Consider the following 22485-nt stretch of genomic DNA (forward strand, 5'->3'; position numbering starts at 1 on the left):
AGTAATGTCCCCCAGCATTGTCCTATATAGTAATAATGTCCCCTGCATTGTCTCCATATAGTAATAATGTCCCCCAGCATTGTCTCCATATAGTAGTAATGCCCCCCAGCATTGTCTCCATATAGTAGTAATGTCCCCCAGCATTGTCTCCATATAGTAGTAATGTCCCCCAGCATTGCCCCCATATAGTAGTAATGTCCCCTGCATTGTCTCCATATAGTAGTAATGTCCCCCCAGCATTGTCCCCATATAGTAGTAATGTCCCCCCAGCATTGTCCCCATATAGTAGTAATGTCCCCCAGCATTGTCCCATATAGTAGTAATGTCCCCCAGCATTGTCTCCATATAGTAGTAATGTCCCCCAGCATTGTCCCCATATAGTAGTAATGTCCCCCCAGCATTGTCCCCATATAGTAGTAATGTCTCCCTGCATTGCCCCCATATAGTAGTAATGTCTCCCTGCATTGCCCCCATATAGTAGTAATGTCCCCCAGCATTGTCCCCATATAGTAGTAATGTCCCCCAGCATTGTCCCATATAGTAGTAATGTCCCCCAGCATTGTCCCCATATAGTAGTATTGCCCCCCAGCATTGTCTCCATATAGTAGTAATGTCCCCCTGCATTGTCCCCATATAGTAGTAATGTCCCCAGCATTGTCTCCATATAGTAGTATTGCCCCCCAGCATTGCCCCCATATAGTAGTAATGCCCCCCAGCATTGTCTCCATATAGTAGTAATGCCCCCAGCATTGTCTCCATATAGTAGTATTGCCCCCCAGCATTGCCCCCATATAGTAGTAATGCCCCCCAGCATTGTCTCCATATAGTAGTAATGTCCCCCAGCATTGTCCCCATATAGTAGTAATGTCCCCCAGCATTGTCTCCATATAGTAGTAATGTCCCCCAGCATTGCCCCCATATAGTAGTAATGTCCCCCAGCATTGCCCCCATATAGTAGTAATGTCCCCCAGCATTGTCTCCATATAGTAGTAATGCCCCCCAGCATTGTCTCCATATAGTAGTAATGTCCCCCAGCATTGTCTCCATATAGTAGTAATGTCCCCCAGCATTGCCCCCATATAGTAGTAATGTCCCCCAGCATTGCCCCCATATAGTAGTAATGTCTCCTGCATTGTCTCCATATAGTAGTATGTCCCCCAGCATTGTCTCCATATAGTAGTAATGTCCCCTTGCATTGTCCCCATATAGTAGTAATGTCCCCCAGCATTGCCCCCATATAGTAGTAATGTCCCCCAGCATTGCCCCCATATAGTAGTAATGTCCCCCAGCATTGTCCCCATATAGTAGTAATGTCCCCCAGCATTGTCCCCATATAGTAGTAATGTCCCCTGCATTGTCTCCATATAGTAGTAATGTCCCCCAGCATTGTCTCCATATAGTAGTAATGCCCCCCAGCACTGCCCCCATATAGTAGTAATGTCCCCCAGCATTGTCCTATATAGTAATAATGTCCCCTGCATTGTCTCCATATAGTAGTAATGTCCCCCAGCATTGTCTCCATATAGTAGTAATGTCCCCCAGCATTGTCCCCATATAGTAGTAATGCCCCCCAGCATTGTCTCCATATAGTAATAATGTCCCCTGCATTGTCTCCATATAGTAGTAATGTCCCCCAGCATTGCCCCCATATAGTAGTAATGTCCCCTAGCATTGTCCCCATATAGTAGTAATGCCCCCCAGCATTGTCTCCATATAGTAGTAATGTCCCCCAGCATTGCCCCCATATAGTAGTAATGTCCCCCAGCATTGCCCCCATATAGTAGTAATGTCCCCCAGCATTGTCTCCATATAGTAGTAATGCCCCCCAGCATTGTCTCCATATAGTAGTAATGCCCCCCAGCATTGTCTCCATATAGTAGTAATGTCCCCCAGCATTGTCCCATATAGTAGTAATGTCCCCCAGCATTGTCTCCATATACTAGTGATGTCCCCTGCATTGTCTCCATATACTAGTAATGTCCCCCTGCATTGCCCCCATATAGTAGTAATGTCCCCCAGCATTGTCTCCATATAGTAGTAATGTCCCCCAGCATTGTCTCCATATAGTAGTAATGTCCCCCAGCATTGCCCCCATATAGTAGTAATGTCCCCCAGCATTGTCTCCATATAGTAGTAATGTCCCCCAGCATTGTCTCCATATAGTAGTAATGTCCCCCAGCATTGTCTCCATATAGTAGTAATGTCCCCCAGCATTGTCCCCATATAGTAGTAATGTCCCCAGCATTGTCCCCATATAGTAGTAATGTCCCCCAGCATTGTCCCCATATAGTAGTAATGTCCCCAGCATTGTCTCCATATAGTAGTAATGTCCCCCAGCATTGTCCCATATAGTAGTAATGTCCCCCAGCATTGTCCCATATAGTAGTAATGTCCCCCAGCATTGTCCCCATATAGTAGTAATGTCCCCCAGCATTGTCTCCATATAGTAGTAATGTCCCCCAGCTTTGTCCCCATATAGTAGTAATGTCCCCAGCATTGTCTCCATATAGTAGTAATGTCCCCCAGCATTGTCCCATATAGTAGTAATGTCCCCCAGCATTGTCCCATATGGTAGTAATGTCCCCCAGCATTGTCCCATATAGTAGTAATGCCCCCAGCATTGTCTCCATATAGTAGTAATGTCCCCCAGCATTGTCCCATATAGTAGTAATGTCCCCCAGCATTGTCCCATATGGTAGTAATGTCCCCCAGCATTGTCCCATATAGTAGTAATGCCCCCAGCATTGTCCCCATATAGTAGTAATGTCCCCCAGCATTGTCCCATATAGTAGTAATGTCCCCCAGCATTGCCCCCATATAGTAGTAATGTCCCCCAGCATTGCCCCCATATAGTAGTAATGTCCCCCAGCATTGTCCCCATATAGTAGTAATGTCCCCCTGCATTGTCCCCATATAGTAGTAATGTCCCCCAGCATTGTCTCCATATAGTAGTATGTCCCCCAGCATTGTCTCCATATAGTAGTAATGTCCCCTGCATTGCCCCCATATAGTAGTAATGTCCCCCAGCATTGTCTCCATATAGTAGTAATGTCCCCCAGCATTGTCTCCATATAGTAGTAATGTCCCCCAGCATTGCCCCCATATAGTAGTAATGCCCCCCAGCATTGCCTCCATATAGTAGTAATGTCCCCCAGCATTGCCCCCATATAGTAGTAATGTCCCCCAGCATTGTCTCCATATAGTAGTAATGTCCCCCAGCATTGCCCCCATATAGTAGTAATGTCCCCCTGCATTGTCCCCATATAGTAGTAATGTCCCCCAGCATTGTCTCCATATAGTAGTAATGTCCCCCAGCATTGCCCCCATATAGTAGTAATGTCCCCCAGCATTGTCCCCATATAGTAGTAATGTCCCCCAGCATTGTCTCCATATAGTAGTAATGTCCCCCAGCATTGTCTCCATATAGTAGTAATGTCCCCCAGCATTGCCCCCATATAGTAGTAATGTCCCCCAGCATTGCCCCCATATAGTAGTAATGTCCCCCAGCATTGTCTCCATATAGTAGTAATGTCCCCCAGCATTGTCCCATATAGTAGTAATGTCCTCCTGTACTCCCCCCATATAGTAGTAATGTCCCCCAGCATTGTCTCCATATAGTAGTAATGTCCTCCTGTACTCCCCCCATATAGTAGTAATGTCCCCCAGCATTGTCTCCATATAGTAGTAATGTCCTCCTGTACTCCCCCCATATAGTAGTAATGTCCCCTGCATTGTCTCCATATAGTAGTAATGCCCCCCAGCATTGTCTCCATATAGTAGTAATGTCCCCCAGCATTGTCCCCATATAGTAGTAATGTCCCCCCAGCATTGTCCCATATAGTAGTAATGTCCCCCAGCATTGTCTCCATATAGTAGTAATGTCCCCCAGCATTGTCCCATATAGTAGTAATGTCCCCCAGCATTGTCCCCATATAGTAGTAATGTCCCCCCAGCATTGTCCCATATAGTAGTAATGTCCCCCAGCATTGTCCCCATATAGTAGTAATGTCCCCCCAGCATTGTCCCATATAGTAGTAATGTCCCCCAGCATTGCCCCCATATAGTAGTAATGTCCCCCAGCATTGTCTCCATATAGTAGTAATGTCCCCAGCATTGTCCCCATATAGTAGTAATGTCCCCCAGCATTGTCCCCATATAGTAGTAATGTCCCCCAGCATTGTCCCCATATAGTAGTAATGTCCCCTGTACTGCCCCCATATAGTAGTAATGTCCCCCAGCATTGTCCCATATACTAGTAATGTCCCCCAGCATTGCCCCCATATAGTAGTAATGTCCCCCAGCATTGTCCCCATATAGTAGTAATGTCCCCCAGCATTGTCCCATATACTAGTAATGTCCCCCAGCATTGTCTCCATATAGTAGTAATGTCCCCCTGCATTGTCCCCATATAGTAGTAATGTCCCCTTGCATTGTCCCCATATAGTAGTAATGTCCCCCAGCATTGTCCCATATAGTAGTAATGTCCCCCAGCACTGCCCCCATATAGTAGTAATGTCCCCCAGCATTGTCCCATATAGTAGTAATGTCCCCCAGCATTGTCTCCATATAGTAGTAATGTCCCCCAGCATTGCCCCCATATAGTAGTAATGTCCCCCAGCATTGTCTCCATATAGTAGTAATGTCCCCTGCATTGCCCCCATATAGTAGTAATGTCCCCCAGCATTGTCTCCATATAGTAGTAATGTCCCCCAGCATTGTCTCCATATAGTAGTAATGTCCCCCAGCACTGCCCCCATATAGTAGTAATGTCCCCCAGCATTGTCCCATATAGTAGTAATGTCCCCCAGCATTGCCCCCATATAGTAGTAATGTCCCCCAGCATTGTCTCCATATAGTAGTAATGTCCCCTGCATTGCCCCCATATAGTAGTAATGTCCCCCAGCATTGTCTCCATATAGTAGTAATGTCCCCCAGCATTGTCTCCATATAGTAGTAATGTCCCCCAGCATTGCCCCCATATAGTAGTAATGCCCCCCAGCATTGCCTCCATATAGTAGTAATGTCCCCCAGCATTGCCCCCATATAGTAGTAATGTCCCCCAGCATTGTCTCCATATAGTAGTAATGTCCCCCAGCATTGTCTCCATATAGTAGTAATGTCCCCCAGCATTGCCCCCATATAGTAGTAATGTCCCCCAGCATTGCCCCCATATAGTAGTAATGTCCCCCAGCATTGCCCCCATATAGTAGTAATGTCCCCCAGCATTGCCCCCATATAGTAGTAATGTCCCCCAGCATTGTCCCATATAGTAGTAATGTCCCCCTGCATTGTCCCCATATAGTAGTAATGTCCCCCAGCATTGTCTCCATATAGTAGTAATGTCCCCCAGCATTGCCCCCATATAGTAGTAATGTCCCCCAGCATTGCCCCCATATAGTAGTAATGTCCCCCAGCATTGTCTCCATATAGTAGTAATGTCCCCCAGCATTGTCTCCATATAGTAGTAATGTCCCCCAGCATTGCCCCCATATAGTAGTAATGTCCCCCAGCATTGCCCCCATATAGTAGTAATGTCCCCCAGCATTGTCTCCATATAGTAGTAATGTCCCCCTGCATTGTCCCCATATAGTAGTAATGTCCCCAGCATTGTCTCCATATAGTAGTAATGTCCCCCAGCATTGTCTCCATATAGTAGTAATGTCCCCCAGCATTGTCCCCATATAGTAGTAATGTCCTCCTGTACTCCCCCCATATAGTAGTAATGTCCCCCAGCATTGTCTCCATATAGTAGTAATGTCCTCCTGTACTCCCCCCATATAGTAGTAATGTCCCCCAGCATTGTCCCCATATAGTAGTAATGTCCTCCTGTACTCCCCCCATATAGTAGTAATGTCCCCCAGCATTGTCCCCATATAGTAGTAATGTCCCCCCAGCATTGTCCCATATAGTAGTAATGTCCCCCAGCATTGTCTCCATATAGTAGTAATGTCCCCCAGCATTGTCCCATATAGTAGTAATGTCCCCCAGCATTGTCCCCATATAGTAGTAATGTCCCCCCAGCATTGTCCCATATAGTAGTAATGTCCCCCAGCATTGTCCCCATATAGTAGTAATGTCCCCCCAGCATTGTCCCATATAGTAGTAATGTCCCCCAGCATTGCCCCCATATAGTAGTAATGTCCCCCCAGCATTGTCCCATATAGTAGTAATGTCCCCCAGCATTGTCTCCATATAGTAGTAATGTCCCCAGCATTGTCCCATATAGTAGTAATGTCCCCCAGCATTGTCCCCATATAGTAGTAATGTCCCCTGTACTGCCCCCATATAGTAGTAATGTCCCCCAGCATTGTCCCATATACTAGTAATGTCCCCCAGCATTGCCCCCATATAGTAGTAATGTCCCCCAGCATTGTCCCCATATAGTAGTAATGTCCCCCAGCATTGTCCCATATACTAGTAATGTCCCCCAGCATTGTCTCCATATAGTAGTAATGTCCCCCAGCATTGTCCCATATAGTAGTAATGTCCCCCGGCATTGTCCCATATACTAGTAATGTCCCCCAGCATTGCCCCCATATAGTAGTAATGTCCCCCCAGCATTGTCCCATATAGTAGTAATGTCCCCCAGCATTGTCTCCATATAGTAGTAATGTCCCCCAGTATTGTCTCCATATAGTAGTAATGTCCCCCAGCATTGTCCCATATAGTAGTAATGCCCCCCAGCATTGTCTCCATATAGTAGTAATGTCCCCAGCATTGCCCCCATATAGTAGTAATGTCCCCCAGCATTGCCCCCATATAGTAGTAATGCCCCCCAGCATTGTCTCCATATAGTAGTAATGTCCCCAGCATTGCCCCCATATAGTAGTAATGTCCCCCAGCATTGTCTCCATATAGTAGTAATGTCCCCCAGCATTGTCTCCATATAGTAGTAATGTCCCCAGCATTGCCCCCATATAGTAGTAATGTCCCCCAGCATTGTCTCCATATAGTAGTAATGTCCCCCAGCATTGTCTCCATATAGTAGTAATGTCCCCCAGCATTGTCTCCATATAGTAGTAATGTCCCCAGCATTGCCCCCATATAGTAGTAATGTCCCCCAGCATTGCCCCCATATAGTAGTAATGTCCCCAGCATTGTCCCCATATAGTAGTAATGTCCCCCAGCATTGTCTCCATATAGTAGTAATGTCCCCCAGCATTGTCTCCATATAGTAGTAATGTCCCCCAGCATTGTCTCCATATAGTAGTAATGTCCTCCTGTACTCCCCCCATATAGTAGTAATGTCCTCCTGTACTCCCCCCATATAGTAGTAATGTCCTCCTGTACTCCCCCCATATCACCATACATATTCCCCTTTGGTTGCCCCCAATATAACTCCACCTCCCCCTTGTATGTATATTAATTTACCCCCCTCGGACCCCTTGCATTAACCCCTCAGTCTCCACAGTAATGCCCAAAGTCCGAATAATAAGTCTACGTTTAAAAAAAACCCAATACACTCACCTGTTCTCCGTTCCAGCGCTGATCGGCCTCATCCTCCTGTAGTCTGCGGCTTACAGGTCTTCTCCTACAGGTGGTGCATGATGAAATGACGTTATCACGCACGGCCCGCGGGAGAGGACGTGCGCCGTTCTTCTGTACAGGAGCAGGGAGTCCCTGCTTCTGTACGCACATTACGTAATAAGCTACGAAATGTACGTACAGGAGCAGGGATTTCGCTCCTCCTGTACTGTAGTGAGTACATTGTACGCATTGCCACTTACTTTTCACAGTTTTGAGCGGCTGAGCGGGCAGTCGGCGGCAGTGTGCAGGGCTTCCCTTTCAGCTGTGTGGCCGCACACCGCGCAGCTTAAAGGGAACACTGCCTAAGAATCTGACGCCCCCTCCAGGACCGCAGAAGCGCCACCTAGAGGTGAGGGGGGAGATGTGGGAGGTGAGGGGGGGAGATGTGGGAGGTGAGGGGGGAGATGTGGGAGGTGAGGGGGGAGATGTGGGAGGTGAGGGGGGAGATGTGGGAGGTGAGGGGGGAGATGTGGGAGGTGAGGGGGGAGATGTGGGAGGTGAGGGGGGAGATGTGGGAGGTGAGCGGGGAGATGTGGGAGGTGAGGGGGAGATGTGGGAGGTGAGGGGGGGAGATGTGGGAGGTGAGGGGGGGAGATGTGGGAGGTGAGGGGGGAGATGTGGGAGGTGAGGGGGGAGATGTGGGAGGTGAGGGGGGGAGATGTGGGAGGTGAGGGGGGGAGATGTGGGAGGTGAGGGGGGAGATGTGGGAGGTGAGGGGGGGAGATGTGGGAGGTGAGGGGGGAGATGTGGGAGGTGAGCGGGGAGATGTGGGAGGTGAGGGGGGAGATGTGGGAGGTGAGGGGGGGAGATGTGGGAGGTGAGGGGGGAGATGTGGGAGGTGAGGGGGGAGATGTGGGAGGTGAGGGGGGAGATGTGGGAGGTGAGGGGGAGATGTGGGAGGTGAGGGGGGGAGATGTGGGAGGTGAGCGGGGAGATGTGGGAGGTGAGGGGGGAGATGTGGGAGGTGAGGGGGGAGATGTGGGAGGTGAGGGGGGAGATGTGGGAGGTGAGGGGGGGAGATGTGGGAGGTGAGGGGGGAGATGTGGGAGGTGAGGGGGGGAGATGTGGGAGGTGAGGGGGGAGATGTGGGAGGTGAGCGGGGAGATGTGGGAGGTGAGGGGGGAGATGTGGGAGGTGAGGGGGGGAGATGTGGGAGGTGAGGGGGGGAGATGTGGGAGGTGAGGGGGGGAGATGTGGGAGGTGAGGGGGGGAGATGTGGGAGGTGAGGGGGGGAGATGTGGGAGGTGAGGGGGGGAGATGTGGGAGGTGAGGGGGAGATGTGGGAGGTGAGGGGGGAGATGTGGGAGGTGAGGGGGGGAGATGTGGGAGGTGAGGGGGAGATCCAGAAGGAGGGGGTGCCGCCGGGGGGTCCGTTTTACCTCCCTTAGGGAAGGGGGTTAGCAGGGGTGCTGATGATGCCGTGAGTCTGGGTGGCTTGTCGGGCCCTGCCGTGCGCCCCCTAGCGTGCGGTGGCCCGGCCCGCCTGGTTATAGAAACGGCCCTGCTTGGGACATCTCTCCTTTCTGTGGGTGGTGGGGCCTACCATCCAGGAGGCTTGTTACACCACTCTGACCACCTGTGACTACACTATCCCGAGGGACCCAGCAGCAACCGGACAGGACACCGACCACAGGGGAGAAGGGTACAACCGGCCTTACACCCCTAAAAGCAGACGTGCCATCACACCTGTGCCCACCTGGCACTGGCGTCACGTGACAAAACCCTTAAGGTCCGGCTGTATCTCGGCCATCCACCACAGGAGTGGCGTCACACTACAAACAAGTGACCGGCCGTCCCACGGCTATAACACCATCCGGGGGCTCGCCACACTCCCTTCCCCCAGCTCTGCCTCTGTTTCCCCGCTCCTTTCTTTTGTTGGTTAGGGTTTTAGTAATATCCCCGCAGGCTGCATCATTCTGCCTATAAGCGCCATAAACCTCATTGTGGTTAGAGCCTTGTAGATTTGACCTTTATTCTTCCTCTTCTTTATACTTTGCAGTTTCCCCGCTGACCTTTGTGAGGGGCTGCGGATATTCGGAGAAATGTATGGATGTGGTTGTACTCAGGACCCCATATAGCAGAACCGTGACAATTAACAGGTGCTGTAAATCAGATGTGTGCACACCAGAGACACCCGCAGGTGAGTGCTGGGAACTACAAGCAGTAATGGTGAGATGTAATCAGTAATGGTGACTGTGAAGAGCTCAGCGATTGTGACCTCCGCATAGTCATCTCCCCAATGATAATTCCTCACTTACCCCCACTCGCTTCTCCATGGTGCTTGCACACAGGCCTGAGATTACTATGCTCAATGCCAAGTGTCAGCCCAGGAAGGGTAAAGCCACTAACAGTGGACTCCTCCGCAGACGGCCCTGAGGCCAGGACACTATTACCTGCCTGGATGTGAGCAGACGCTCTGCTGGAGGAGACTCCATGGTCACCATTAGGGAGGACACAAAGCTTATAGATGACGGCAGTGACCCCATGAGACTGTACTGGCCTTGGAGTTTAGTGACTTTGTTCTGGTTATAACTCACGTTATATAATCTCCATCTCTTCACTGTCAGTCCTTCCCGAAGCCCCTAAGAACAACATCTTCTGCCCCGGATGCTTCCAGGTCACCCCCAACTACTGTAACAGCTACACCCCTGTACTATGCCGGGGCACCGAGGACCAGTGCTTCACCTACAACAACCTGCAGCTGTATGACAATGGTGAGAACAGCGCCCCCTAGAGGGGTGGTAATTATCAGACAGGATGGGTTATGGGGGGATGTGTAGGTGTGATATGGGGGGGGAATGTGTAGATGTGATATGGGGGGGGGAATGTGTCGATGTGATATGGGGGGGGGGGAATGTGTCGATGTGATATGGGGGGGGGATGTGTAGATGTGATATGGGGGGGGAATGTGTAGATGTGATATGGGGGGGGGGGGGATGTGTCGATGTGTTAGGGATATCAGCCTCTTATTCTTTCTTACATTCCTCCCTCAGTCTCCATCGCCATTGCTGGTTGTTCTACGAAGACGGCCTGTAACCTCAGCCTGCAGGGGGATCAGAGGAAGCCTCAGTGCATCGGGGGGATTGTCAGCGGGGCTGGAAGTCTCTGCAGCTCCCTGCTCCTCATCACAGCCCCTCTTCTTATTATTAAATCCTTATAGTGACCTTAGTATGACCCCATTCTATGACCTCACAATAACTGCAATTTCTGACTTCAGTATGACCTCATATAATAACCATACTGGGAGCATGTATTAATACCCCCAGTGTAATGCTCCCGTCTCAGCCGGCCCAGTGTGCACAGTGAAGCCCCTAAAACATCTTACACGTCTGTGTTTTGGATCCAATTCAGACTTTATCTGTACAGTGTGAACGGAGTCTGAAGTCGAGATGAAGTAAAACCCCCACCTGTTATTACTCAATTACTTGCTGTATACCGCCATCGCCCGGCTAACTGCTGTATACCGCCATCACCCGGCTACCTGCTGTATACCGCCATCGCCCGGCTACCTGCTGTATACCGCCATCGCCCGGCTACCTGCTGTATACCGCCATCGCCCGGCTACCTGCTGTATACCGCCATCGCCCGGCTACCTGCTGTATACTGCCATCGCCCGGCTACCTGCTGTATACCTGGCTATCAATGGCAGGCATAGTTATAGAGGAGTGTACAGTATATCCTGCTCTGTTTGAGGGAAGGGGGGAAGGGTGTGGGGCCGCCATATAACAGTAAATAACGGCCATTATTTCAATATAACAGCCGTTGTTCTAAAATAACAGCAAATATTTGCCATTAAATGACGGCCATCCACTCAATTTCACCATTGTGTGAACAGAGCCTTTCTGTGTTTTTAATCCACTCCTGGTTTTGGTTGCAATATGAGGACCACAATACTGACTGAAATATACGTAGTTTGAATGCAGCCTTATACTGCTCCTATATACAGGAATAATACTGCTCCTATATACAGGAATACACTACTATAATACTGCTTCTATATACAAGGATATAACTACTATAATACTGCCCCCTATATACAGGAATATACTACTATAATACTGCTCCTATATACTGGAATATAACTACTATAATACTGCTCCTATATACAGGGATATAACTACTATAATACTGCTCCTATATACAGGAATATAACTACTATAATACTGCTCCTATATACAGGAATATACTACTATAATACTGCCCCTATATACTGGAATATAACTACTATAATACTGCTCCTATATACAGGGATATAACTACTATAATACTGCTCCTATATACAGGAATATAACTACTATAATACTGCTTCTATATACAAGAATATAACTACTATAATACTGCTCCCTATATACAGGCATATAACTACTATAATACTGCCCCCTATATACAGGAATATACTACTATAATACTGCTCCTATATACTGGAATATAACTACTATAATACTGCTCCTATATACAGGGATATAACTACTATAATACTGCTCCTATATACAGGAATATAACTACTATAATACTGCTCCTATATACAGGAATATACTACTATAATACTGCCCCTATATACTGGAATATAACTACTATAATACTGCTCCTATATACAGGAATATAACTACTATAATACTGCCTCCTATATACAGGAATATAACTACTATAATACTGCTCCTATATACAGGAATATACTACTATAATACTGCCCCTATATACAGGGATATAACTACTATAATACTGCTCCTATATACAGGAATATAATTACTATAATACGGTTCAGGGAAGAAAAAGAGTGCTGCACCTCACACCTATGGCTGATACTAGTGCCTCTCGGCTGCATAAAAAACATCAGAATTCTGTATGTGAATTGATCAAGCCACACTGCCCCATGTACCGCGTGCAGGTATCTGATACACATGGGTCCCTACACTAAGTCCACACTGTGCAGGTCAGCGCCCCCCCCCCCTTCCCCCCGCAGGCGTGCACAGTCAGGGAAGGGAGGCCATGGAACGGCCCTGCAACCCCCATGCCACAGGACCAGACCCAAAATTGCCACACCAAAACCCAGCCAGCAGCACCGGCAGAGGAAGCTGCCCCCAAACAGCACAAGTCTGGATAAGGTATTGCACTCACCATAGCTATCAAAGATAGAATGGGACAGACAGGAGGGATTAAAACCATGTGCACTCAGGTGTCTCCTGCTAATTGCGGTCATGTGGGTCTCACCAGGAGGAGTGCAAAACACGGAGAAAAGAGAGAAACAAAATACGGTTCAGGGAAGAAAAAGAGTGCTGCACCTCACACCTATGGCTGATACTAGTACCTCTCGGCTGCATAAAAATCATCAGAATTCTGTATGTGAATTGATCAAGCCACACTGCCCCTGAAACGCATTTTGTTTCTCTCTTTTCTCCGTGTTTTGCACTCCTCCTGGTGAGACCCACATGACCGCAATTAGCAGGAGACACCTGTGTGCACATGGTTTTAATCCCTCCTGTCTTTTCCCATTCTGTCTGCAGCAGCTATGGTGAGCGCAATACCTCATCCAGACTTGTGCTGTTTTGGGGCGACCTTCTCCGCCGGCGGTGCTGGCCGGGTTCTGGTGTGGTGTTTTTGGGTCTGGTCCTGTGGCCCCCGTTCCCTGACTGTGCGTACCTGCGGTGTTGGTGGCCACTGACTGGCACGGTGTGGACTTAGTGTAGGGACCCATGTGTATCAGATACCGGCACGCGGTACATGGGGCAGTGTGGCTTGATCAATTCATACACAAAATTCTGATGTTTTTTATTTAGCCTAGCGGCACTAGTATCAGCCATAGGTGCGAGGTGCAGCGCTCTTTTTCTTCCCTGAACCGCATAACTACTATAATACTGCTCTTTCGTTGTCACTGACCATTATGTGGTATTAGGGGCAGAATGATGGGGGAGAAGAGGCAACATAAAGTGTGAGAAAGTAACCAGGGCTTTCCCTTTTGTTCCATATATAACAGCACACAGTAAAATGTTAAGATTTTTTTGTTTATTACATTCATTTGTGTTAGGTGCAGTATGTATTAGTATTAGTGTTACATAGTGTTCGGTGCAGTATGTGACGGTGATGTTACATAGTGTTAGGTGCAGTATGTATCGGTGATGTTACATAGTGTTAGGTGCAGTATGTGTCGGTGATGTTACATTGTGTTAGGAGCAGTATGTGACGGTGATGTTACATAGTGTTAGGTATAGTATGTATTGGTGCAGTATGTGTCGGTGATGTTACATAGTGTTAGGTGCAGTATGTATCGGTGATGTTACATAGTGTTAGGTGCAGTATGTATCGGTGATGTTACATAGGGTTAGGTGCAGTATGTGTCGGTGATGTTACATAGTGTTAGGTGCAGTATGTATCGTTGATGTTACATAGTGTTAGGTGCAGTATGTATCGGTGATGTTACATAGTGTTAGGTGCAGTATGTGACGGTGATGTTACATAGTGTTAGGTGCAGTATGTATCGGTGATGTTACACAGTGTTAGGTGCAGTATGTATCGGTGACTTTTCATTGTGCTAGCTGCAGTATGTATCGTGATGTTATATTGTGTGAGGTGCAGTATGTATTGTTGATGTTACACAGTGTTAGGTGCAGTATGTATTGGTGCAGTATGTGTCGGTGATGTTACATAGTATGTATTGGTGCAGTATGTGTTGGTGATGTTACATAGTGTTAGGTGCAGTATGTATCGGTGATGTTACATTGTGTTAGGTGCAGTATGTGTCGGTGATGTTACATAGTGTTAGGTGCAGTATGTGTCGGTGATGTTACATTGTGTTAGGAGCAGTATGTGACGGTGATGTTACATAGTGTTAGGAGCAGTATGTGACGGTGATGTTACATAGTGTTAGGTACAGTATGTATTGGTGCAGTATGTGTCGGTGATGTTACATAGTGTTAGGTACAGTATGTGTCAGTGATGTTACAGTGTTAGGTGCAGTATGTGTCGGTGATGTTACATAGTGTTAGGTGCAGTATGTGTCGGTGATGTTACATAGTGTTAGGTGCAGTATGTATCGGTGATGTTACATAGTGTTAGGTACAGTATGTGTCAGTGATGTTACATAGTGTTAGGTGCAGTATGTGACGGCGATGTTACATAGTGTTAGGTGCAGTATGTATCGGTGATGTTACATTGTGTTAGGAGCAGTATCTGACGGTAATGTTACATAGTTTTAGGTACAGTATGTTTTGGTGCAGTATGTGTCGGTGATGTTACATAGTGTTAGGTGCAGTATGTGACGGCGATGTTACATAGTGTTAGGTGCAGTATGTATTGGTGCAGTATGTATCGGTGATGTTACATAGTGTTACAGTATTGTGTGACTGTGATTATTAGCAGACAGCTATGGCTGACATCTCTTATCATTGGTGGCCTGGATTTCTTGTATTATGTCCTCCATGGCCGCCTTCATGATTGTCAGAAGCTTTTGCTGGAGGTCAAGCATTGGTCCTCTGACCAGACAGGGATAGATGGGGTGCAGTATAATGGGGGGACATTGTGCGTTGTTGCTGTCTTGTTCAGGTGTTCCTGTAGAATTGCTTACATCACTGGTTTTCTGCTTGTGTTGGGTTTCACCTTGTTTTGAATCCTCATCTTCTGAATGTATTAGTCCAATCAAAGGAAGTCTCACTTTATCCACCATGTCTAGACTCCCTGTGACCCCAGACTCACCGACTCTGCTCATCATGTGACTGGGTGCAGTTGTACTTGCTGATGAATCAGGTGTAGTTGTGCTTGATGATGGATCGGGTGTGGTTGTACTTGCTGATGGATCGGCTGTGGTTGTGCTTGCTGATGGATCGGGTGTAGTTGTGGTTGTAGTTGCTGATGGATCTGGTGTAGTTGTTCTTGCTGATTGATCGGGTGTCGTTGCAGTTGTGCTTGCTGATGGATCGGGTGTAGTTGTGGTTGTACTTGCTGATGGATCGGGTGTAGTTGTGGTTGTACTTGCTGATGGATCGGGTGTAGTTGTGGTTGTACTTGCTGATGGATCGGGTGTAGTTGTGGTTGTACTTGCTGATCGATCAGCTGTAGTTGTGCTTGCTGATGGATCGGGTGTAGTTGTGGTTATAGTTGCTGATGGATCGGGTGTGGTTGTACTTGCTGATGGATCGGGTGTAGTTGTGGTTGTCCTTGCTGATGGATCGGGTGTAGTTGTGGTTGTGCTTGCTGATGGATCGGGTGTAGTTGTGGTTGTGCTTGCTGATGGATCGGGTGTAGTTGTGGTTGTGCTTGCTGATGGATCAAGTGTAGTTGTGGTTGTAGTTGCTGATGGATCGGGTGTAGTTGTGCTTGCTGATGGATCGGGTGTAGTTGTGGTTGTGCTTGCTGATGGATCGGGTGTAGTTGTGCTTGCTGATGGATCAGGTGTAGTTGTGCTTGCTGATGGATCGGGTGTAGTTGTGGTTGTAGTTGCTGATGGATCGGGTGTAGTTGTGGTTGTAGTTGCTGATGGATCAGGTGTAGTTGTGGTTGTAGTTGCTGATGGATCGGGTGTAGTTGTGGTTGTAGTTGCTGATGGATTAGGTGTAGTTGTGGTTGTGCTTGCTGATGGCTCGGGTGTAGTTGTGGTTGTAGTTGCTGATGGATCGGGTGTAGTTGTGGTTGTGCTTGCTGATGGATCGGGTGTAGTTGTGGTTGTACCGGCTGACAACTCTGAGTCACTGTTTCCCCATTGTAAATTCTTACTGAACTGCTGCCATTTGTTGGTGTCCTGTTTGTCGCTGGCTGATTTGTTGTGGATTTGTGATTCCAGATATTCTTGAGCTCTGAGTAATTTCTTTAATAGTTCTAGAGAGTCCAGACTTGTGGTGTTGGTGGGGGAACTTACAGCCGGTTCTGCCTCCCCTGTGGGGGGCATCTTCATCCGTCCGTGAATAAGCAACTTGTCAAACAATTTCTTACATCGCGGATCTGGTTCCCCCAGCTGATCAGAGGTTGTGGCTCCCTGCGCTGCGTTTGGTGTTGGGGTCGCATTATGTGAAGCCCCTAAATAAAGAAAGAGGTGGTTATAACAGAATCGTCTCCATGAGGGGTAAACCCATATAATATAAAGCTTCTGTTATTAGGACGACAATTGGGGAAGCTATCCAGGAAATACCGTATGTAGTGGGCACAATTTCTTATGAGGGAATTCAACCAAAACCATAGGAATGGGGGTTAAAGGTCAGATCTTTCCCCTCTTTCTTACAGTCTGTAGATTCCCACATCTTCTAGTATCGGGTGCTCGGCACATGAAGCTCTCTGTATGAGGGTTGTGAGGTATAGGAATTAATATGGGGCCATGGGGTATGATACTGCTGTTGTGGTGCCTGTCTAGTGACCCGGTAAGGGCCCCAGTCTTATTGCACCTGAGTAAGGTAACTCCCTTGGGTTCACACAGTGAGAGATGAAGTATCCACTGCAGTAAGTGTTTTCCCCACTAGGTGTTACTAAAGCACTTGTTATCTCTCATGCACGGCTGAAAGAGACTAAAGGGTTAACTGTTTGTATGTCACATGTGTTGTTTCCTTCACTTACAGGTGCAGGTGCTCCCCCTACAGTTTCTGTCCTATGCACTTGTGGTGTCCCACTTCTAGTGTTTCTGTACACCTGTCAAAAAGTTATCAGGTTTAGAACCAGTGATGGATGAGGTACTTTACAGTTTCCCCACTAGGTGTGACTGTTTCTTGTATTTATATGTTCTTCTATGCACAGCTGGAGGAAGGAATGGGTTAATATTATTTGTACCAAGTGTTGTGTGCTCACCACTAGGAGGTGCTCTTTCTTTTCAACCTATCCTACCCTTGCTCTCTTACACTCACCCCCTGTAGGAGGAGTTAGCTCCGTGTGGGAGGAAGTGAGACATGTTAGTTTAGTCTAGCTACTTGACTGAGCAGATGCATCTAAAGACAACTACTTCTTCTAAAAACACTACCACCTTCACTATCCAGTGCTAAGCACCAACAAGGGAGAGTAGTCACCAAGGAACACCCTCGCCCACGCCAGGAGCACGTCTAAAAAGTGCAGGGCAGTATCCTGAAGCAAGAGGAACTGACCTCAGTAGGACAAACCTACTAGTAAAGTAAAGGTCTACATATCCTACTGCGCAGTGCCGGAAACTGGGACACCTTGGACACCTAGCTACACCCAGATAACCATGGCTGGGGCTCGTGCTACCCTCCTGGGATGAGTTCTAAGATACCAGAGGGCAGAAGGCGGTCAGACACAGTCTTAACGTGAGTACGAGCATCACTTCTCAATCAAAGATATCTACCAAGGTTCCGGTAGAGTACAAGACTACATTGGGTTGGGGCTCCTCTGGCAAACTCCTCCCCTCTACTCTCTACAAGCACTACTACAGCTACTTCTTCAGCACCTACCTCAAGCACTAAGCTCCGCACTAAAGTCTGTATCAAGATTATTCACTGTGAAATGTGTACTGTGAAACTGCAAAGCCTTACAGCAAAGCTGTTAAATTTTTATACAAACACATGGGACTCTGCCATCTTCTGTCTGCACCAGCACCTGTGCATACACCCCCACACACTTTGGGTTATTTCTCACCCCTTCTGTAGGTGGCGGTACCGATAGTCCGGGTGGGTCAGTTCCCACTCCAGGTTGCTGTGACAAGGACTCCAAAGGACCCCGCAACAACCTGGAAGGTTAACAACCATTTTGGGTAATACAGCCAGCCACACAAACAAAGCAGGGACCAACATCACACCTGTGTGCTGTACTAGCACTGGCGTCACGACACTAACACCTTTGACTGAGCTCACAGCCAATCCCACCATACACGGTCTTCTCTCTTTTGTGCACACACAGCCCCCACAAATCACAGGAGGGTTTGGTTAGACCCCTGTAGGAAGGAGTTAGTTCCTGTTGGGAAGAATCAGTCTAGTTGATTCTAGTCAGTGAGTAAGGAAGCAACAAGAACTAAGTCCCTGCCGAAGTTAAGCCAGGGCCTGTCCCATGTCTGGGACACAAGCAAGCAAACTACAGATTTCCCTTATGCAAGCCACAGCCACTATGCGCTGCTAGAAAGTAACAAGGAGGAGAACAGCCACCGGAGGATCACCTTGTCCACGCCAGGAACCTCTCTAAAGTGTGGAGGGAAGTTACCTAGGAGTCACAGGAACTGACGCCAGTGAAACAGTTACTTCCAGTCTAGGTAATCCACTGCGCATTGTACTACTCTGACAGGACGAGTAGTTCACTACACAGGGCAGAAGGTGGTCAGACATAGTCTACATGTGAGTTTGAGTGATCTCTCTTTACCCTCTCCAGCTTAAACCGTTCCAGGCATATACATGTCTAATTGGACAAGGCCCTTAAGGCATCCTCTCTCCTCTGCTAAACTTTCTCTTACAAGCACTATGGGGGAGATTTATCAAACTGGTGTAAAGTAGAGTTGTCTTAGTTGCCCCTAGCAACCAGTAGTGGATTACAATAGGGGCATTTTGGGCGGTAGCCCGGGGCCCTGAGCTCCTTGGGGGCCCTGAGCTCCTTGGGGGCCCATGACCACCCAAAATGACTTAAACTTTCAATGGTGTACTGTCTCCTGGCTACACTTCTGCCATGATTTGCAAAAAATCACAGTTTTTTATGGCAATTTTGCACAAATCATTATGACATTATCTGTCCTGTACTATGAACGCCAGGCTACAAACCGTTCCATTATTCAAGTATTGGACCCTGGCCTTTTCTTGCGCACCCGCACCTACACACATCTAAACTTGGGTTAAACCTTTCTCTGTCTCCCTGTGTTGGTCCTATACCACTCCAGGCTATGGTGACAAGTGCCCAAGTGACCCTAGACCCACTCAGCTGCTGGTCCTATGGTAAGGGGCGGGGGCAATGATGCGTGTCCTATGGTAAGGGGTGGGGGCAATGATACGTGTCCTATGGTAACGGGGGTAATGATGCTGGTCTCATGGTAAGGAGGATGGGTAATGATTTTGTTACTATGGTAAGGGGGGGTTATCATGTTGGTCCCATGGTGGGGGGGGTAATGATGCTGGTCCTATGGTAAGGGGAGGGGGGGTAATGATGCTGGTCCTATGGTAAGGGGAGGGGGGGGAATGATGCTGGTCCTATGGTAAGGGGAGGGGGGGTAATGATGCTGGTCCTATGGTAAAGGGGGGGGTTATGATGCTGGTCCTATGGTAAGGGGAGGGGGGTAATGATGCTGGTCCTATGGTAAGGGGAGGGGGGGGTAATGATGCTGGTCTTATGGTAAGGGGGGGGGGGGAATGATGCTGGTCCTATTGCAAGGGGGGTAATGATGCTGGTCCTATGGTAACGGGGGGTAATGATGCTGTTCCCATGATAAGGTTGGGTAATGAAGCTGGTCCCATGGTAAGGGTGGCAATGATGCATCCTATGGTAAGGGGAGGGGGGTTATGATGCTGGTTCTATGGTAACGGGCAGTAATGATGCTGGTCCTTTGGTTAGGGGGGGGGGAATGATGCTGGTCCTTTGGTTAGGGGGGGGGGGAATGATGCTGGTCCTTTGGTTAGGGGGGGGGGGAATGATGCTGGTCTTATGGTAAGGGGGGTAATGATGCTGGTCCTATGGTAAAGGGGTGGTAATGATGCTGGTCCCATGGAAAGGGGGGTAATGATGCTGGTCCTATGGTAAGGGGGGGTAATGATGCTGGTCCTATGGTAAGGGGGGGTAATGATGCTGTTCCTATGGTAAGGTTGGGTAATGAAGCTGGTCCCAAGGTAAGGGGGGCAATGATGCATCCTATGGTAAGGGGAGGGTGGTTATGATGCTGGTTCTATGGTAACGGGCAGTAATGATGCTGGTCCTTTGGTTAGGGGGGGGGGGAATGATGCTGGTCTTATGGTAACGGGGGGTAATGATGCTGGTCCTATGGTAAGGGGGGTAATGATGCTGTTCCCATGATAAGGTTGGGTAATGAAGCTGGTCCTATGGTAAGGGGGGCAATGATGCATCCTATGGTAAGGGGAGGGTGGTTATGATGCTGGTTCTATGGTAACGGGCAGTAATGATGCTGGTCCTTTGGTTAGGGGGGGGGGAATGATGCTGGTCCTTTGGTTAGGGGGGGGGGAATGATGCTGGTCTTATGGTAAGGGGGGTAATGATGCTGGTCCTATGGTAAAGGGGTGGTAATGATGCTGGTCCCATGGAAAGGGGGGTAATGATGCTGGTCCTATGGTAAGGGGGGGTAATGATGCTGGTCCTATGGTAAGGGGGGGTAATGATGCTGTTCCTATGGTAAGGGGGGGTAATGATGGTGGTCCTATGGTAACGGGGGGTAATGGTGCTGGTCCTATGGTAAGGGGGGGGGGGGATAAAGATGCTGGTTCTATAGTAAGGAGGCAGTAATGATGCTCGTCCTATGGTAAGGGGGGGGGGGAGAATGGTGCTGGTCCTATGGTAAGGGGGGGTAATGATGCCTCTTATGGTAAAGGGGTAATGATGTGTCCTATGGTGGTGATGGGGGGGTGATCGTCTTCTTGTTGATAAAGAAGCCAGAGAATGGTAGAGGACACTGAGCACTTCCTCCTCCTTACTGGCTAGGCTTCCTCACACTTGGCAGTGTCGTGGGTGGTTTCTAAACGATCCCAATTCGCTGCTGCTGGAGCCGCACGCTCCATTGTGTGCACTGACAGGTTTTCTGTGGCCGCTATTCAGTGAACATTCAGGACATTCTCTGTAGGTTGTCACATTCCAGCTTCCTCTACCGATAAATATAACTCACCAGCTTCAGCAATGGCCATAAGGATGTAGAGCGTGGATACGGTCACTAGGGTCATCATGGTGGAGTGACCCCCGAGTCTGTGTCCCCCAGAGAAGTGGCTGCGGTGCTGCTGGAGTCAGAGGAGCGTTCTCTTTGCCTTGTTGCACTTTTTTCCCTGACTCTTTTAGGACGTTGTTTCTCTTCATCTCTGGTTTTGGCTCCACCTGGAAGAGTCCTGGATACACTGATAAGATGACACAATGCTGGCTCCGATCCTTACTGCATCTCCTGTCATTATGGGAGGTTTATACTCTGCTTGATGCTTGGTGAACGGCACTTGGTATATTCAAGGGGTTTCCACTTTTATGCAAATAAATGTAATTCTTTATGAAAAAGGGTTAAAAAAAAGGACTAATAATCTCTAGTGGTCATCTACAGGGACATATATACAGTCCATCAGTATACAGCCCCTTGTGACCAGGCCTTCCTCAGTATACAGCCCCTTGTGACTAGGCCTCTCTCAGTATACAGCCCCTTGTGATCGGGCCTCCCTCAGTATACAGCCCCTTGTGATCGGGCCTCCCTTAGTATACAGCCCCTTGTGACCAGACCTCCATCAGTATACAGCGCCCGTGACCAGGCCTCCATCGCTATACAGCGCCCGTGACCAGGCCTCCATCGGTATACAGCCCCTTGTAGCTAGGGCTAACGGCCACAACAATGGCTCCTGATTCAGAGCTATCTGTACTTGACTCCAGGAGATCTTCACTTTATGACCTGCCCGTCTAACTCTGTCTCTCACCATCACTCCTGCCCATCTATCTCTGTCTCTCACCATCACTCCTGCCCGTCTATCTCTGGCACTCACCATCACTCCTGCCCTTTTACCTTTTTATTCCTTGGGGTAGGTCTCTGACTCGGTATACAGCCCCTTGTGACCAGGCCTCCCTTGGTATACAGTCCCTTGTGACCAGGCCTTCCTCTGTATACAGTCCCTTGTGACCAGGCCTCCCTTGGTATACAGTCCCTTGTGACCAGGCCTTCCTCTGTATACAGTCCCTTGTGACCAGGCTTTACTCGGTATGCAGCTCCTTGTGACCAGGCCTCCATCGGTATACAGCCCCTTGTAGCTAGGGCTAATGGCCACAACAATGGCTCCTGATTCAGAGCCTTCTCCACTTGACTCCAGGAAATCTTCACTTTATGACCTGCCCGTCTATCTCCGGCACTCACCATCATTCCTACCCGTC

At 48.4% G+C, this 22485-nt stretch overlaps 1 protein-coding gene and 1 long non-coding RNA gene across 2 annotated transcripts in view; one reads left to right on the plus strand and one right to left on the minus strand.

Moving 5' to 3' along the window:
• The first annotated feature begins 9581 nt into the window (after window positions 1-9581).
• Window positions 9582-10593, plus strand: LOC138784255 (uncharacterized). Its single transcript, XR_011361794.1, has 3 exons — window positions 9582-9667; window positions 10095-10241; window positions 10521-10593. It is a non-coding gene; the product is annotated as an uncharacterized lncRNA (long non-coding RNA).
• Window positions 10594-13551: 2958 nt separating this feature from the next.
• LOC138782934 (mucin-2-like) overlaps window positions 13552-22485 on the minus strand; it is a 28650-nt gene continuing 19716 nt past the window's right edge. Inside the window, exon 3 of the mRNA XM_069956951.1 lies at window positions 13552-16533. Coding sequence (XP_069813052.1) covers window positions 14888-16411 — 1524 coding nt within the window. The 5' untranslated portion in view covers window positions 16412-16533 and the 3' untranslated portion in view covers window positions 13552-14887. The remainder of the gene's footprint in view (window positions 16534-22485) is intronic.

This window comes from Dendropsophus ebraccatus, chromosome 2 (genome assembly GCF_027789765.1).
Source record: "Dendropsophus ebraccatus isolate aDenEbr1 chromosome 2, aDenEbr1.pat, whole genome shotgun sequence".
In the NCBI taxonomy this organism is placed as follows: Eukaryota; Metazoa; Chordata; class Amphibia; order Anura; family Hylidae; genus Dendropsophus; species Dendropsophus ebraccatus.